This window comes from Protopterus annectens, chromosome 8.part1 (assembly GCF_019279795.1).
Source record: "Protopterus annectens isolate FY-2018-M chromosome 8.part1, PAN1.0, whole genome shotgun sequence".
NCBI lineage: Eukaryota > Metazoa > Chordata > Ceratodontiformes > Protopteridae > Protopterus > Protopterus annectens.
The window spans coordinates 382,846,622-382,865,779 of record NC_056742.1 but is presented as its reverse complement, the minus strand read 5'-3'; the positions used below and the strand labels follow the sequence as shown (position 1 = coordinate 382,865,779).

Sequence of the window (19,158 nt, the reverse complement as noted above, 5' to 3'; positions counted from 1 at the left end):
TCTTCATTCACAGATACCTTTGTTACATTACAATCATATATAACTTCTTCAGCAGCAACACTTTGTTTGCTATCAGATTCCTGAACTTTTAAGTCCAGCTTACTATACAATTCAGAGAAGGATAACTTTGTGCTCTACATCTGTTAAACTGTGAACACATTTCCACCAATATTTTACTTGCCTAATGAGAAAAAATGTCCTGTATAAGCTTTAACTTTGTGACTGCCTTGGTTATATATGAAACACTTCAGCGGCTATCCTCTGTACTTAATACCTCTCTCTCTCTACCTTTAATGACAACAGTATTATCCAACTGGCATGTAATAACATTATTAATGTTCAAGTAGCCACTCAATTCCCAACCCCTAGTCCACATTTCAATGTTGTCCTTAAATTTTCTAACAAAATAGATCATATCCCACAACAACATAATGCAATCTTTTATGTCCTCTTAATTTTTCTTGTCCTGGGAAATAGTTCAGCAAACTAAAGCCAGACCAAAGAGCTATTGTTCTTTTTTAATGAACTGACATGCAGTTTTAAAATAAAAGTAGATACACCACGCCAATGAAAAATAAAATCCAAAACAATTTATTGCAATATCAGTAAGCGCTTTCACACGGAAATACGTGCTTCATCAGACCTCAAAAACAAATTAAAACACCAAACATATATATTCTCCATACCATCAATCAAATCAATTAAAACATCAGTTTAAAAGGACCTTTAAATATTCTACATCAATTAAAAAGAAACTTCCTGCTGGCCATATATAGGCACTGTGCTTCCAAGTGCAACATACCTATTAAATCACTTAAAGAGAGCACATCCCTTCAAAATAGGTTTTATAAAAGTCCTACCACTGATGCCTGGAACATTTTCAGCCTGAAAATGGATTATCCAATGAAGCTCACGTTCTTTCGTGTGATGAAGCATGTATTTCCATGTGAAAGCGCTTACCGATATTGCAATAAATTGTTTTGGATTTTATTATTCATTGCCGTGGCGTGGTGTATCTACTTTTATCTTCATTGTTTGTGTTTTTATACCACTTGTTCTTGGGAGAGTTCGTTTTTTTATCCCTGACATGCAGTTTTACCCATCTTTCAATTGTGCATACAAAACATGATTTGATTCCTTTGGCATATGTATAATTTTCTATATATCCTGCATGATACATCCAAACAATTTCAGCACTTGGTTCCAGGTGTCTGTTTGGTGATTCATTTTCTTCCCCTAGTATACTCTTCATTGACACATTCCTGTGAGTTAAAACTACTGCAAACAATTTCTTCTCGGGCTACCCTTTAATATTTTCTGACCTTTATAATACTTCCCTGTCATCTGTCATTCCAGCTTCTGGCATATCTTTATTCCCTACAAGATCTAGGGCCACTGCTAATCAGAAATATTCATTTGAAAGTTTGATACAGCATCCTCACATTTCCACCTGCTGAACAGTTCATCCATCTTTGTCAAATGCAGCTATGATATCCTATACTTCAAATAACTGTACCTCCACACCCAACTCTCCTCCACCTCTACATCACAGCTTCCCTCATGCATCACCATTCATAACTGTACACAACCCCCCTCAACTAGAATTTAATCTCTCCCTTATCTCCACTTCCTACATCAAAAAACTCTACCACAATCTAAAACCATGTGATAATTCGACCAACAGAATTCCTGCCAAATTTCTTAAGATCACTGCTGATGCTGTAGCCTAACCTGTTAGCATCCTTATAAAAAGGTCTATCCAAGAATCCTACATCCTTTGCTTCTGATAAAAAGCAATCATCCTGCCCCTTCATAAAGGTGTCCCATCCTCCACGATCTCAAACTTTTGACTTCTTGCTATATTTTTTGCTACATCCAAAATCCTAGAAAAATGTGTCCAAAACCAACTTATCCATTACCTTCCAAATAACAAAATCCTTTCCCCAACCCAGCATGGGTTCTGCCCTGGTCACAGCACATCTACTGCTCTAATCTCCTTCTTAGACATAGTCAACAAAGCCAGAGACCCTGGTCAAACCTTATCAGCTCACTTCCTGGATCTGTCAAAAGCATTCAACACCATCTCTCCCTCTATCCTCCTCTTCCAACTCTCCTCTATAGGATTATCCACCCAGTCATTTAACTGGTTCAAAACCTCTCTCTCTCCAATAGAGAACATGCTGTTAAATGGCAAAATTCTACTTCCCCCTAACTTTTTAACCTAGCAGGTGATCCACATGGTTCAGTTCTAGACCTTCTTCTGTTTAACAAATTTATAAACAATCTCCATGAAGCTGTCCGAAATGGGTCCCTAGTCCAGCATGTAGAGGACTCGACCATAGTCTGCTCTGTTCCCAACACTGATTTCTTCTTCTTCTTCTTTCGGCTTTTCCAGGTTAGGGGTCACCACAGCAGATCACCTGTCTACTCATGAATGGCATTACAGTTTTATGGTGTTGAGTTGCCAGCCCGGTGCCCAACCTTCCACGGAAGGCACAGACATGCAAGCACTCACGCCTAGGGCCAATTTAGACTGTCCAGTCCACCTACAGGATGTCTTTGGGATGTGGAAGGAAACCGGAGCACCCAGAGGAAACCCACATGACCACAGGGAGGACATGCAGACTCCACATAGAAGGCACCCCAGCCGAGGATCAAACCAGAGAACCTCTTTGCTGTGATGCGACAATGCTAACTGCTGCACCACCGTGGCCGACCAAAAGTCTTTCGGCTTTTTCCATTTAGGGGTCTCCACAACCTTCAAAGAAGGCACACTCATTCATGCATGCACATATCTGCATGTCTTTAGACGTCACTCGACCACGGGGAAGACATGCAGACTCCACACAGAAGGTGCTTCAGCCGAGAATCGAACAGGAGAACCTCTTGCTATGAGGCTTGCTGCACCCAACACTGACATATTACACCAAAATACCCAAGCAGCTTTCTCAGCTGTGAAAACCTGGCTACACAAAAAACACCTTTCTCTAAATGCCATGTTCTTTACCCCCAAAAGAAATACAGCTACAACAAAACAGACTTCAATATAATTTCACTCAATTCTATTAAAATTGAGCTAGTACCAAACTGTTAGGAGTTAATATTGGTGAAAACCTTAGGTTCGAGCTCCACATCCAAAGTAATATCAATAAAACACATAAAAAAACTAGGGCTGCTATACAGGCATAACAAGATCCTCTCCTTACCACCTAAACAAGCATTATGTCTCTCTTACCTGCTGCTCTCTTTAACCTATGCTGCACATTTACTAACTGACTTTCAGTCTTCCTTAAAAATAAAATTAGAATCTTGCTACAAAATTGCCAGATTTGCTATAAGTAGTCGCCAATCTACTCATCATTGTATAGCCCTAAGAAAACTTCAATGGCTAGAATTCCCTCAATTATTACTCCACTACACTACTACATTACTACATACACTATTCACAAATCTCAGGACTGCCCTGCCCTTGGCACCTTACTGATCCCCTACAACCCCCTTAAGCCCCTGCGATCAGAACACCAACACTTACTCCAAACTCACAAACCCAAATTACCTGCAGGCAAACTATTACACTCTTAGATCACAGCCAGAATATGGAATAACCTACCCTCATCTATCCACATTGAACAAAGCCCACCTAACTTTAAAAGTGCACTGTATAAATCTCCTATTCTCCAATTGGATATGCAATTGTGGCCCCTCTGCCATCACTTGATTTTTCTACCTTTCAGAACTAATCTTTCTCCTTCCTCAAATTACTGTCTTTCTTGGTAAGCCACAATAAACCCTGCAATATTCAGCTCACCCTCTCTGCTTTTAAGCCCTTTCACAGTCTTCTAAACTACAATCTATCTTTTATGTTTTTCTTTTCTTCTCTTAGCACTAGATATTACCTAGTTTATTCACATCATTCAATTGATTGAGGATTTTCCTACCTTATTTCTTATTCTCCCGTTCGATTCTCGGCTGGAGCGCCTTCTGTGTGGAGTCTGCATGTCCTCCCCGCACTCGAGTGGCATTCAAAAGACATGCGTAAATGGGTGTGCCTTCGTTGAAGGTTGGGTGTCGGGCTGGCACCTTGGCACCATAAAAATCTACTGCCAATCATTAGCGGACCGGAGTTCCACTGTGGCTACCTCTAACCAGGAAAAGCCAGAAGAATACGAAGATTTCTTATGTATTTGACTGGAGCTGACTTTTGATACCACTGCACAGGGATTTCCTTAGGTAACCTTATTTATTTCTTCTGCATTTGACTGTAAATCATGTCTGAAACCAATTGCATATGTCTCAGACCATGAAGCTAATGACTGCCTTCTGAATCATTTGGATTTTGTTTTCTTTAGTTAGTTCTATAGCTATATAACTTAAGTTTTAGTTTTTTTCAAAACTTTTGAAATGTTATGTTAATGTTATTGTAACCATGGAGCTTTTGTCCAGGGCTCCCACTGAAAATGGAATGATTTCTGTCCCAGTGGACTTTCCCGGTAAAGAAATGTCGATAAATAAATAAATAAAATAAATTTCAATTTCATTTTTTTGGAGTATGCTACTTACTGAGCTTCTGCTGTTCTGCTCATGGCTGAAATGCCACCATTTTCTGCAGTAGAAAGTACAACAGTAGCACCTCCCATAAAGTAAGGGAATTTCCCCATGCCACAGCCTTAGTTATCTCTAGGCAGTAAAAAAATGCCACCTCAAGGTTCCCCTGAAAACAGGACATTGTCTTAGTGGGGCTAGTACTATCAACTAAAAGTAAATAAATACAATTATTTGTGAATGATGCTGGATTAAGGGCTATTCAGTACTTTAGTGTAATGGGTATTTGCTTGCTTCACTGGTAGGCAGGCTAGCAATTGTGAGGATATGAACTGGAGGTTATATTCACTCTTGCTCAGACATCTTGGTGGGTAGCTTGAGAACTTTAGAGTAACTTTACTTAACTGTGTCTTCAAATAGTGACTGCTTTGAGAATGTAGATATATTCACACCTCTTAAGAACAGTATCATTGTAAGCAATAACTACTCTCTTCCATTATGCATGACATAGGTTCCACAAAGTCTCAGAAATCTGTTATGAAGAAGGTGGAAAAGGAGGACCTATTAACTGCCTGCAGTCTTCCCATCTGAATATTCACTGGTTAATATCAATATGGTGTCTACTGGCTATTTACATGTTACAAGACTATGTAAGGTAATTAATTTAGGACCAGACAGTATCAAACTGTTTAGTAATCCAGCTAACTCAATGCAAACCAGCACAGATACATGCAGCTAGCTCACTTCTACTGACCTACAAATCAGTAGTTCTAAGTTAGGCTGGCTATATGCCACACCCGCATTATAAAAAAGGAAATGGTCACAGTTCACTAAATACTAATAATGGTAAAGACTGCATTATTAATAAATATTTTCAAACTACAAAACTGTTGCAGTGCAAGCAAACAGTGGCAAATAAATTAACTGCAATTAACTTTGTACAGCAGTCTAAGGTTTTAGTGAGGGCCTGAAGGAAGTGTTTGTAGCTGTGCTGAAACTAGCTTGAAAGAGTGCAGATGTTCCTTACATAGCCCTTAGGAGTTTTCATCACATAGGAATCAACCAATCTGGGTATGTGCTCCCCAGAAGCAATCAGAGGCTCTTCAGACACTAGAGACATCAGAAATAACATTCTTTCAAAGGGAGAGTACAGTCAGGCTTTAACTAGTGGTGTATTCTCCTTATGACCATCTTGGCAGGCTTCACCTATTCCACCCGAACCACAGGTGGAAGTTAGGACTCAATAATTTTGTAGTCGCTTACTGCCCAAAGTCAGTAGTTCAGATATTCCTAAACCTCCCACTCTGTCAACAGTTTCTCTTTCACAGGCAGCTAGGCTTCCTCCAAGGAGGTTGCTTGCAAATGGCTTCTCAATAGTTTGAAACTTTATGGCTATCAGGTAGCCTTCCTGCTACTACAGGACCAAATGTTTTCCTGTGCACTTCCTGCTAAAAAGGGAACTCCTGCTATCTTGTCAATAGACTACACATATAAAAGAAAACATTTTATTCATATTTTGGAGGATGACTGTATTTAGTACAACATGGAAGTACAAGAAGTCAAACAGCCTAACAAAATGCAAGCACTGTTCTTTCAGTTTCAGTTTACAACAGAATACCAGCACATATATATTTTTTTAACAAATGACATTTATTACCAGCACACCACAAAATCCAACTATATCATACCTGTAGCTCTAAGGGAATCATTTATACTGAATGTTATCACAAAAAAATACAGTGCTATCTGTAATTTGGGGCAGTCATTGCAATACATTTGTCAAACACACGTAGATTTTCAGCACATATTCATGCCCAAGCTGCTTCAGAATAAATAAAATAGTACACAAAGACAGTTTTTGGTTGAAAGTTTCATCCTTTCATTGGTTTAACCAGTGCAAATGTTTGTAATTCCCAACATATAATTACAATTGTTTTCCTTAAAACATACAGCAGTCAGTCAGTGGCAAAATGCTCAATTACTGCTCTACAGAGTTCTCTTTTTTTGTGCTCATTTGTGGGGAAAAAGGATACGTTACAACTATTGCACACCAAGATCTTTCAATATTGGTTGAAGTGGTCTGTTTTCAGAAATTATCCAAAGTAACACTGTAAATGTAAAAAAAAAAACACCAACAATTTTAAAATCATTCTATCATTTAGATATCCTGTCTTTATGCTGAGAAATTGCAGCCAAATGACAAAGAAATTACTGCACTTTTAAAATGATTTTAATTCCCCTGACTGGGCTAATCTATCTCCTTTACGTAATGAGAGGCAGGTGGGAAACATGGCTCTCTTCTGATGTATGTGTTTTATGTAAATGCAACAATTAAATGCAGACTTAAGATATGTATCATGTCAAGGGAGATAGGAATTACTGTAAAAATCTCATTAGGTTAAGAAGTGCTGCAATGCAGTTATGAACACTAACAAAAAGTCTGATACTGCAGCTGGTTCAGTAACAAAAATACAAACTATTAACAGTAGTAAACATCTTGGCAAGTCAAAAATCTGCAGCTTATTACATTCTCCTAGCAAACTGCTGATAAAACAATCCTTTACAGTCATTACTTGGCCGATTTCATACCAAATATATATGAATAGTTACAAATACAGATGCTTAAAAAAGTACATTAGTATTAAATAAAGACAGACAAATTAGCATACACAAATTAATCAGCTCCTGCTGCCAACACCAAATTAATTTTCAAAACAGTTCTCAAAAAAATGTCAGGCTGTAGCTTTCATAAACAGCAAGAATATAATACAAATGTACGATTCTCTTATGTAGCAGAATGTAGTGCTTTGTTCTGAGCAGGTACATCACATGGCATCAAAATGGAATCTGTGTGCTTCCTGCCGTTTCTCACGGTCATCCGCTTTCTGTCAAAAAAACAAAACACAATGAAGTCAAGAAATAACATCAGATTACAGGAGTATCAGTTGCTTACATTCCTATCAGTCTATTCTGTCAGCCTTCTACATGGTTCTCTATTAACAATACAGCAGAAGCTTTTACAGTTTCTTAATAAACTGTACTCTAAATACATAATGTGCTTTGACAAGACCAATCTAAAACCAGGCCAGAATGCAAAAAAAAGCATGGGGACTGTCATCTCCTGACATGTCCCTATGTGCTGCAAATCCTCTACTAGCCCTTCCATCCACTTACTCACACCTCTTCCAGTGACTGACTGTCGTCCCACAAGATATCCACTCATAAAACATCTGCAGATGAATAGCCAGGGTTTAAATCAGAATTTTTTCTACTGCCCATACTACAGGACTAAATGTGTTCATCAGCACATGTACTCAGCACAGAAACTGCATAAAGTTGTTAAAAGCAAAGATCAATACTAGTATGCATCTCAAGTAAAACTCCCATCACTTTATGCATTTTACATTTTAATTTACTTCCAAAACGGAAATACCAAGATAAGTCTGGAATAAGAGACTTCAGACTCATGTGTCATATCAAGGATGACACACCTTTGAAGTGTACTTCCTCCTACACCTCTCTCTCTCTATCCTGCATTTGGATGCATTTTTTGGGAGGTGGGGCTGAGTCATAATCTTTTGGTTCACAAGTAAACAAATGACTAAATGCAGAAACAATAATGCTATGTCAGGTAAAATTCTATAAAGCCTCCCTAAGGGACACTTTGCACTGTAGACATTTCAGGGCATCAACCACTGATTTGTTTATGTGTAATGAAATGTCAGATGTCTCAGAAGAAGTGGGAAAGCTTAGTTCCTACCTTTTTTTTTTTGCTTCAAAAAGTCTACATTTAGAAATTATTTTTTTTTTGGAGGGATTCAGTTTCTCTGTAAAACATTGATTGATTCATTTATTTATTTATTTTATGATGCACTGAGGTATGATTTTGAGCCCCAGCAATGTTATGCTGTTTAGATGTTTTAGTTGCACCATTTTGAGTACCACTTCTTCAAGACTTGCTATTTCATTATTAGTTTACCTATCTATTCATGTTTTGTTGAGTGGGATTTCTGGGATGGAAAATGAATTGCTTCCAGAGGGACTGATTAATTCACTATGCGAAACAGAAGTGTCCCAAGTGAGAATCCAGGAACTAATTTCACTTCTGATGCACATACACTATGCATAAGTGCCAGCAGGCCAGGGAAATACTCTCCTCCTTGAAGAAATATTTTTCAGATTCTTTTACAAGCTAATTGAACCATGACAGAGTGATTTTATTTAAATGACTGTTGTCACGGAGTATTACAACGAGAGAGCTACATTCTATAATACATACCAGTAAAGCATCATGATTTGATGTTTCATCTGAGATTTATAATGATGATATCTCTTGCATTAAAAATTTTAATGCTGAGGAAGACTATAAATCATGTACTCACTTTACCCTTACAGATTATGTTACAATGAAGAGAGCAACAATATTTTTTCAGTTTCATACTATGGCAGATATCAAAAAGGAATTACTACTATACTATACTATACTGATTTTTTCTGAATGATTTGTATGCCGCCTTTTTTACCCTTTGGTTTGGAAGTTATTTGGGATATTTTGCAAGCACCCTAATGTTTTGGACATCAGGCTTGATTTTAAGTTTTTTGTAGCCCGAAAATCCAGTTATGCTGTACTGACAAGGTAAAAAAAAATGACCAAAACATGCATGTCTACAGTTGGTGGGGTATGGCTTTATTTAGCCTGAATGTACCCTTAAAGACTTGAAAGTAAAAAGTCATGTGGATTCAGAAGCCATGTAGTTGAAATACTGGTATGTACTTACTGGAGTCATTCGCATATATCCCATGAGCTTTAATTACAGGAGGTTTAATGCTTTACACAATGAAGACTAGGTTGGTGGGGACTTTTCTTGCAGTTTGTTTTCTGAATTGTTGGTCTGTGTGGCCTTTGTACACTTTGGTTTGGAAACGTTTAAAGAACTGGACCCATTAGGTTATGAACAAAAGCTTGTCTGCTACTATACAGTTTAAATTTGAAAATGGTTCTGTGCAGCATCACCCAAATATGTTGTTGTCTTTCGGCTTTTCCCAGTTAGGGGTCGCCACAGCGGAACTCCGGTCCTCTAATGATTGGCAGTAGATTTTGATGAACGCCAAGGTGCGAGCTCGATGTTCAACCTTCAACGAAGGCACACCCATTTACACATGTCTTTCGAATGCCCACCCAACCGTGGGGAGGACATGCAGACTCCACACAGAAGGCACTCCCCGCACTCCAGCCGAGTACTGAATGGGAGAACCTCTTGCTGTGAGGGAACAACACTACCGCTGCACCACCGCGGACCAAATATAATTTTTTTAAAAACTGTAGACTCTTATAATATGCCGGTCAGCCTAGGGCTCGTTACTTCTGCAGACAATAAGGACATATCTCTATGAACTGTTTAAAAAGTGTGAAATATGGTAAACACAGATATAATACCTATAACTGCAACAGTCATTATACTAAATGTTTACCTAAAGAACACTATTGGCTGCATTGCTCTCCATTTCTTATCAATTTTCAAAATTTGAGTAGTTCTGAATATATTAAAGTGAAAAGGTGCAAATTTCTGCTGAAGAAAACATTGAGGACTTTTTTTCCTGAACTGGAAGGTTTTACAGATAGTAAACAAAGGTAGGAGAAGTGGAATAACAATTGGAGGGGGTTGAAGATGTTTCTAAAAGTAATCAGTTTGAGGGGATAATGCAGAGAAGATGGATATATTACTGGGAATAAGTTAAAAAGAGAGGAAAACAACATAATTAAATGAAACGGGGCATATCAAAATAAATAAGAGCTATTAAAATAAATGTTCTACATATTAACAACTTGAAGAGAGAAGCACAAAAAAATTGTTCTTGAAATATATAGAAAAGCATGGCCCTGATCTGGTGTGCATTCACAATGTTAGATTTATAGTAATAACAGAGAGAGACTAAAACTGCAGTAGGGAGGGCAACTGTTAGCATTCTTTTGGAGAAAATACCTGTTCAGGAGTGACCACAATAAATACTGGTGAGAAGGAAATTAAAGTATTGGTTCTTTCAATATTGTGTGTGTTCTGGTTATAAGAGGTCAATTCGCATTTGATTAGCATACAAGCACCAGTGAGGGAGAGATGGAAGATACTGGGCCAGATTCATTAACGCCTACAATGAGTGTTCACTAAGTATACATGATCTGTATTCAAGAACATCCCTACCATATTTTAAGGTGCTTTCTAGTTACTCAGAAAGATTACGCTAAGTGTACATGCCAATACTTTGTGGTAACCTTTATGAATCCCCCTTGATATTTATGGCTGCAAGAAAATCAGTAGAAAAGCTGAAATCAGAAGGAAGAAGGTGTGAGTTATGCTTATGTAGTCTGTTCACTCAAAATGGTGTACACTTAGTGTGGACATTAATGAATCCTAGGGACTGTTGTTTGGAAAGTGGAGCCATATTTACTGATAACAGATCCAATATGTTGGATAGGTGAGTATTTGTTAAGATAAAAGGAAAACAGAAGTCAAACATCCAAGATGTTTAAGGGAAATTTTAAGAAAGATGCAGGTGCATCCAGCAGAAAACAACATACTCATTTATAGTAAAGGAGACATATGTAAAGTTATTGATTATTATACAGGGAATACATTTTTCTAAAACTACAAGCTAATATTTTTGATGTCTGGTTTTTGACTGTTAAAGTATTAGGTTACAGGGAGAAACAGGAGACTTTTGTTGAGGATGGATCCAACACTGATAATGAAAGGAAGGCACCAAAGTTTGTTGAAAGGTTATGGACAGTCCACAAAGTCCATGACGAATTTTATAGGACATGATTATTAAATTTGTTTCATCTTCCATTTTGCACTGGTTTGCTTTTACATAGTCAGAATAGTGGGAATTGTTAAAGAAAATCTGGATGGAGATTATTATTTTACATGAATGTCTCTACAAAAAGAGGAGGCGAGGTGATATAAGAGGACGGCAGAAGCACTGCATAGTGAGTTATAATCTCACAGTAAGACAGTGACACAGAAAAAGGACATGTTCTATAAAATGAATGCGGAGTAAATGGAGATTTATTTAAAAAAAATCAAATGTATTTGCTAATGGTTGGAAATCAGGAAGTTTCTCCACTGTTGGGGAACCAAGTTCAAAAAGGGAATGATTGTGCATTTTTGATCAAGAAGAAATAAGGAAAGCTACAGTATGTTTTTAAAGAATTTAAATGATGGAACAGAGAATTAATGGGAGGTCATGTATTTCCTTGTAAAATGTGAAACAAGCTTTTTAAAGGTAATGTCAAAGAGGAACTTTGAGTCAGATGATATTTTCTATATATAATATTCTAAGCAGGATGCAAAGTTGAAATACTTCATTAACCTCACCCCCCCCCCCCCTTCTTCCATTTTGTACATGGCATCTGTGTGTTGCATCAACAGTGAGCATCTCCTAATGCCAATGTTCACACCACTAGATGACTAGCCACAGATGTAAAATAAGTGGTTGCTTAATGGCATCTTACCTGATCATCTTTGTGAGGAGTATCACACTTTATTTGGCAGAAAGATGATAACAGGTGTTTGAAGAACTGGAGACAAAACACTCCTAAATTCTGAGTATAAATTTTTTGTCTAAGATTTTACAATAACAGATGGAATGGTTTTTGCATGAGATTGTAATAAATAAGGTTTATGGCTTCAGTATGAAGAATATCAATAAACTGCCGATTCTTAATGGTGGATATTGTTAATGGAGGCTTGGGGGCTTACATGGCTTCTTGCAGTGTAAGTAAGGCTTTGGATAAAAAAAAATGCATATAAATCAGTAATTAAGGCTTTTGATAAAATTGCACATTAATCTGTGATGAAAGCAGTTATACAGTATGATTTTGGGGATAGATGTGTTAGGTTTATTTAAAGTGAGAACAGTAATGGTTGGGTGAAGCCTTTTGTTAATAGGGAAAAAGATACTTGGATCAAAGAGAGTTCATCAAGGATTCAAGCAATTAAAATGTTTTTAGTCCCTTTAGTCTTATACACAGATCAGACATATTTTTATCAACCACAGGAGAAGCTGTGGGCAGCAATTAAAAAAGAGCTGAAGGATGTTATCTGGGAAGGGAAGACAGCAATAGTCAAGTGGGATAAGCTGGTTCCTCCAATAGAACAAGGTGAACTAGGATTACCCATCTTGAGGGAGTATTTTACAGCAACATAGTTAATGCTCTTATACATAGCACAAGCAGAAAAGTATAATTCAAAGTGGAAAAGAATGATGATGATTCAGGGGAAGCCCAAGAAACAAGGAGAGACTGGAATTTTGGATGCAGACTCTTAAAGAGAACAGCAAGAATCATACAGAGTATTATATTTATAAACCAGCAGGGAGTATTCTAAGAAATAAACCAGCATAAGTATGGGGAAAAGACATCCTGCCAATACGGATGACTGTGATTATTGACACAGATAATAGGCAAGAGGGGGGCTGGAATCTATTGGAGAAAACTGGTAAAGGAACCAAGGTATTGGGGGCAAATAACTAGAAAGGGGAAGGTAATAGAATGGAAAGAGGCCAAGAATTTATTTGGACAGCAGGTTAGAGATTGCCTTCCCTATCAAGGATTGACAGAGTATAGGTAAAGAGAAGGAAATGGGGGGGGGGTCCTAAATAAAAGACCAGCACTGGTAAAGTTTTTAACAGAATCTAGAACAGAAGCTGTCATTAAAAAAGGAATTAGTACAGCATATAAAATATTGCATGATAATTATAAGAATCAGTCAGAGGAGCTTAGAAAGGATCAGGACGAGAGACTGGATAAGCAATCTGCAGAGACAATGGGGGGATATATGTATAGCTCCCAAATATGCAACAAAGTCTAGAAGATTAAGGATCTTTGCCAGGAAGTGTTTACATAGGTATTTTTATACTCCAAGTAGACTACAAATAATTTTTTTCTCAGATGGACAGCAAATATTGGAGGTGTGATGGGCAAGAAAGAGGTGGCTGGGAAAATATTTTTTTGGGAATGTAGTGAGCTGGCCAACTTTAGGGATTCCCTGTGATCCGCTTTGTTGGAGATGCTGGGTGAGCAGATTGGATTGACTGGGGAGATGATTTTTTTTGAGCTATGATACAGAATCCGAATTGCCTAGACATATTAAATCCTTGCCGAGTCTAATTATGGTGGCTGCCAAAAAAGCAATTACTAGAAGATGGAAATCAAAGTCTAGACCTACTTTACTACAAGTAGTGAATATAGTAACAGAGATAAAACAACTGGAATTGGGATCTTTAGAAAAGGGAGAGAGCAAACTACATAGAAAAAATGTGAATTGTGGGAACAATATATACAGAGGAGAAACAAGGTTTAAGAGGCAGGAATTGAATGAGCCATATAATGCTTAACTGACAATGACTAGATAGATTATAATTGATGTATAATGTTTGCAACTAAAGTGGTGTCAATGTTTATTTTTCATTTATATAAATGTAAGATTGCCTATGTCATAAATGATAACTTAATAAAGATGTTTATTTAAAAAAAAGGATGTCCATTAAGTCATTGGTTCAGTAAACAAATGAATGCTATTGTGGGACAAATTAGTGAGGAAATGTGGATTTTTATATGTTGTGCAGGAGGGGAGGAGGAGACTGTGATTCTAATAAGAATCCATTTTACAGATGATAAACATAAAGATATGGGAAGACAGATTAGCCTGGAGGGAATAGCACTGCAGACAGTCTCACAAGTATGAATCCATTTCAGGGTTAGGGAAGAAATGCACAATGAATGGAAAAGATTACGCATTGAATAAAGGAGACTGCTGATTCTTGGAAGCCATTTAAATTACCGTTTATGAAAAAGTATATTTTGTAAATGGCATTCTTTTAAGAAAGTTATGCTATTATGTGAGATTGTTTCATCTGTTTGAAATGAATGAGGTGGAAGTTTTTTTTAGATATTTTCTTTGCAGAAATACAGGGGTGTTTTCTGAATCCAAAATCTAGTCAAAACAGGAATCTTGCATATATCATGAGGAAAAAAGGGGGAGTACACATGAACAATCAGACAGGTTTTTTTTTTGTTAGTTTCTATAGATTTATTTAATATCATTTCCCTTATATATGTACAAAAGGATGTTCTCTGAATACGTTATGACACAATGACAAAGAGGTAGTGGAAATAAAAAAGGAAAAGATAAGGAAGGCATGACTGTTATTAACCAATAATATGGTTATGGAAGAAGAGTGTGCAAATATTATGGAAAGAAGGGTATGGCATTAATGAAGTTGTTCAAAAGTATGTTTGTGTCCTTGGAAAAAGTTATTTTTGGATAAACAGGAGTCCTTAAAAAAGATATTTAAGTGTGTGACAGATAATTCAGTACAAGGGAATGTTTTACAGTGACTGGCATATCAGGAATTTCCAGTGCTTATAAAGCTTTGGAGAGAGGGTTTGTTCTTTTTTGTTAGGAAAAAAATGCTAGAACATGATTTTTTATGGTAAGCCATTGCAGAACCTTTGAAATAAAGTGGAACAAAGTCTGGTGTTTACTGAAATGGAAAACAATGAATTTAAAAAACTGAATGCATGGGTATTTCCAAAAATGAATGCATGGATATTATTAAAAATTAGATGGACTGTTTGAAAAGTTAGACAAATTGCTGATTATATATATATATATATAAAATATATATATATATATATATATATATATATATATATAAAATGTATATATATATATATATATATATATATATATATATATATATATATATATATGTATATAATGGAATACCTTGCATTGGGTTCCTGACCCAGAGACTTCCCATACTCTGGAATAGACTGCCCATACATGTCAAGCTGAGCGCTTCTTTGGCCCTCTTCAAAAGGAACCTTGACGATTGGATGGGAGATAGGAAATTCACCCCGGGGATCACGTCAGTCACCCTGCTAGACAAGGGACCAGGGAAGTAAATATTCTGGGAAGAAATAGCCAGGGAAATGTTATGGCTAGGCTTGTATAAGCCCTAGGGCTGATAGCCTAGTACCAACCTATGGAACCTATGTCAGCTTAGAAAAATGATCTGTATAATAAGGAATGGGAAACATAACCTGCTTATGATGATATACTGAAATAGTATTTCTATATACGCATTGTTTTTATTTTCTTCTCCTTATGTTGATGTAGTAAAAATGTATTTTTTCTGTGTGAAAGTATCATATATAATTAAAAAAAACTTTGAGTGTATGAGAATACTGAAAATGAAGAGGAATTAGACAAAACAATATCATTTTTTTGGTCGAAATATCCAAAAAGAAAAGCACTGTTCTGCATTACCAGCAACTAATAGCAAATTAATGAGGCTTTAAAATTAGATATTGTATTACCACACAAGAATGCTAATGTTATATTTGAGAAAATGAATGACTGTAAATATACTTTTAAATAAACTACCCTTTCTCTAGACAAATGCAATGGGATCTTTCCCTCCTCATGAGTTACCACCTACTCAAGTAAACAGGATGTCAGATTACATCTCATATGAAGAATGGCATTTCAGGAGATCACCAATCCCTTATGATGCACTTAAGTGTCAGTACCGGAAAAATGAACCCAGACACCTGGGATGGCACTGGAAACCACAGCCTTCTGAATGTCTGATATCAAAGGCAAGTGTGTTACCTTTTGAACCAGTGACGTTGAACTGATTTCAAAGAAACATTGTTCGAGCCATGACACTTGTACAGCTAGTCTCCTCCCCTCCTTATATTCTGTTCACAACTTTCTCCTAATTACTATAGAATGTCTGCAATGTTTTCTTACTTGTAATAACTTAAAGGTAAGCAGATCTTAACATTTCAGTTATGAAACAATCATTACTTCCTCAGATGTCTTCTCTCTTTTTTTGCAACTTGGAGGATGCAATGGTTTATCCTTTCAGACAGTATACAATTGTCTGCAAATGCTCTCAAGTCCTGTGTGCAACACCTTGTGTTATATGATATTCAATTACCAGGAAAGTGACAGTGATATTTCTGCATCTGTGCTGCTAGTGCAGGTTCAACAGCCATAATCCCAGCTGTTGAAAAGTGGTGTCATGAAAGAAAATTATCTTTGTAGAAAAAAAAATACCTTGCCTTATTCAGGGTATGTTCATTGTACCTACTATGATTAACTCAGATAAACTGGGCCCCAAAGGGTTTGTATATATTCTTTAGTTGATACCAATACCTGGTCACTGTGCATTTAACCAAACAGCCTAGTCTCTTTTTTGTAACTTGTTTATTGCACTTTCTGGCCTTCCATGTTAAGCCAGAATCATTCTAAGTACAAACAATTCTAACTTCCTTACACTGGTCAAAACATTTGAAATAAATATGTTTTCAACTGAAGTGAGGAAAACGAACAGTTCTTTCTCATAATAAAGTCTTGTATGGTTCTTATTTACTTTTTAACATTCTCCTCAACTCTTGACAACACTACACTGCAACTGAAATAGAAAAGTGTAGCTGCAATAACGACACAGTCACTTAACAAAATGTACATTCTGCAATCACAGTCTGCCCTTTAAGGGTTACTGTCCTTTTAAGGTAGAATAATGAATGGCATATGCACTTGGCATTTTTCTGTTCACTAAAATACAGAAGCAAATGCTGAAGTTTATGGCACTACTTTGTATCGTCAGTGGCTCAGCAGGAAGCACACATGCCTATGGTGCTGGAAGATAAGGCTGGTAGTTCTTGTCCCACACCGGGTATTTGCATTAATTTCCAATACTGACACTGCAGTGTGGGGAGAGGCTACCATTTTGAGAGAAACTTATTTCTTTACAGCACAGAAAAAACTCAAGATTTCACATTAAAATACAGCTGTACAAATATATTCATAATCAGGTTCAAAAGAAGGCATTATTCTGGGATAGGGATAAGTACAGTACGCCCACCTAGTCTTAATCAACTGATAGACTTATAAATTTCTCCCAAGACTGTGGACCTTGGACAATGTTACATTAAGTAATGGGATCATGGGGGAAAAAAACCCTTTGCCTAGGGGTGTGGGTTTTGTCCCTATTTCACAGAGATCTTCTAACTTACTATTTATTTACTGATTGATTGATTTAACTTCAAGGAAATGGTCTGCTGGTCAAGCTGGACTCCATTTAACATGACATGACCTTGGGATAAGATCTCACTGCAAGCATTAAGGAAAGCATACAGGTGTTGACAAGAGATTCAATACCAATTGATTTCTTCTGCATTTTTAGAAAGCTGGCATCATTCAAAGCAGCTTGCTTTACCACCAGTTTCAAACCAACGGCATTCTCTTTTTTAACAGATAATAGAATCTTATCCACAACAGACTTTCAGACAGAAACAAACTTTTTTTTCAGCCTTGGTTGCTCTGAAAGTCAAAATTTAAAAATATAAAAGCAGATACAGCCTTGAAGCTGACTCGATAAATACTGACATACAGAATTTAAGATCTCTAAGGTCAGAGAATTATTCTAAAACTAACCTTCAGAATTCACACAAGAACTCTATATTAACCAAGTGCACAGATCTTGTCAGAATCTCCAAACTTCGGTTTAGAATGCATCACTTCCTTAAACAACTTCAAGCACTGATGTGCCTAGAGATGTAGAGAGATAAATCCATGACTGCACTTCAGATAACCACCATCGGTACAGGCACTCAAGTTACTGGGTTGTGGGAGCTAGGATTTAGAGTCTGAGGCTGGCTCATCCCCTACTGCAGGGGAAGGAGACAGCCTGGCTCACTCCATTTGTAATACCCGCAGGAATGCACGTATACTGCCATAGCATGAAGAGTTTAGCACGCTCACACTGCAAGAGGTTAACCACTTGGTAATGAGGTTCAGCATGTACTTCCCAAGACAGCTACAGTGCTGCTTGCTAGACTGCCTCGGGGTTAGGGTGAGGACAGTCCACAGGACCTGAATATAGACCCTCTCTGCAACATCTAACTCTTGCCTCCACTGGGGAAAATAAGGAAGGCCCTCATCCTGAAAAAGGAATTGGTCAACTGGGTAAAGGAAGAGGAGCCATTGTGCTGATCCTGTGGACCACAAAAGTACATTAATTAATTAATTAATTAATTAATTAATTAATTAATTAATCCAAGCCTGGTAACCAGCCAAATTTACCCAACTATGCCTTCTAAACTAATGTTAAGCACTGAAATATTTATAGCACAAACCTGTGGGATATATTTTACTCATCAGAAATAATGTATCATTAACTTTTCATACATAATCTCACTGAAAACAAAGTTCACAGCATGGTCACAAGAAAACAATGCAATTTTCTATTATGCAATAAGCAAGCCACTGTACAAAAAGATGAAATATAGGAATCAAAAAGTCTTCTACTGCTAGCAAGCCAAAATATAAGTATTGTTTCTGAAAGCGTCACTACAGGAGTTACCACAGGGCTTGTAAATACATCCGTCAGTAGAATAATCCTGAACGTACAGAAAGAATTGTCCGATCCTTCCCCTGCTCTGCAATGCGTGGCGGTGTTGCTGTCAAATATGGGAGGATAGCTATTGACATGCAAATGCCAGGGCACAGGACAAGTCCACTTAATGAATAACTGTGAGGACAT

At 37.1% G+C, this 19,158-nt stretch overlaps 1 protein-coding gene across 1 annotated transcript in view; it reads right to left on the bottom strand.

The window, feature by feature from the left end:
* Positions 1-6,171: 6,171 nt before the first annotated feature.
* Positions 6,172-19,158, bottom strand: part of LOC122810136 (T-cell immunomodulatory protein-like) — a gene marked incomplete at its 5' end in the record, with an annotated part of 1,692,898 nt that continues 1,679,911 nt past the window's right edge. Inside the window, one exon of the mRNA XM_044081610.1 lies at positions 6,172-7,427. Coding sequence (XP_043937545.1) covers positions 7,368-7,427 — 60 coding nt within the window. The remainder of the gene's footprint in view (positions 7,428-19,158) is intronic.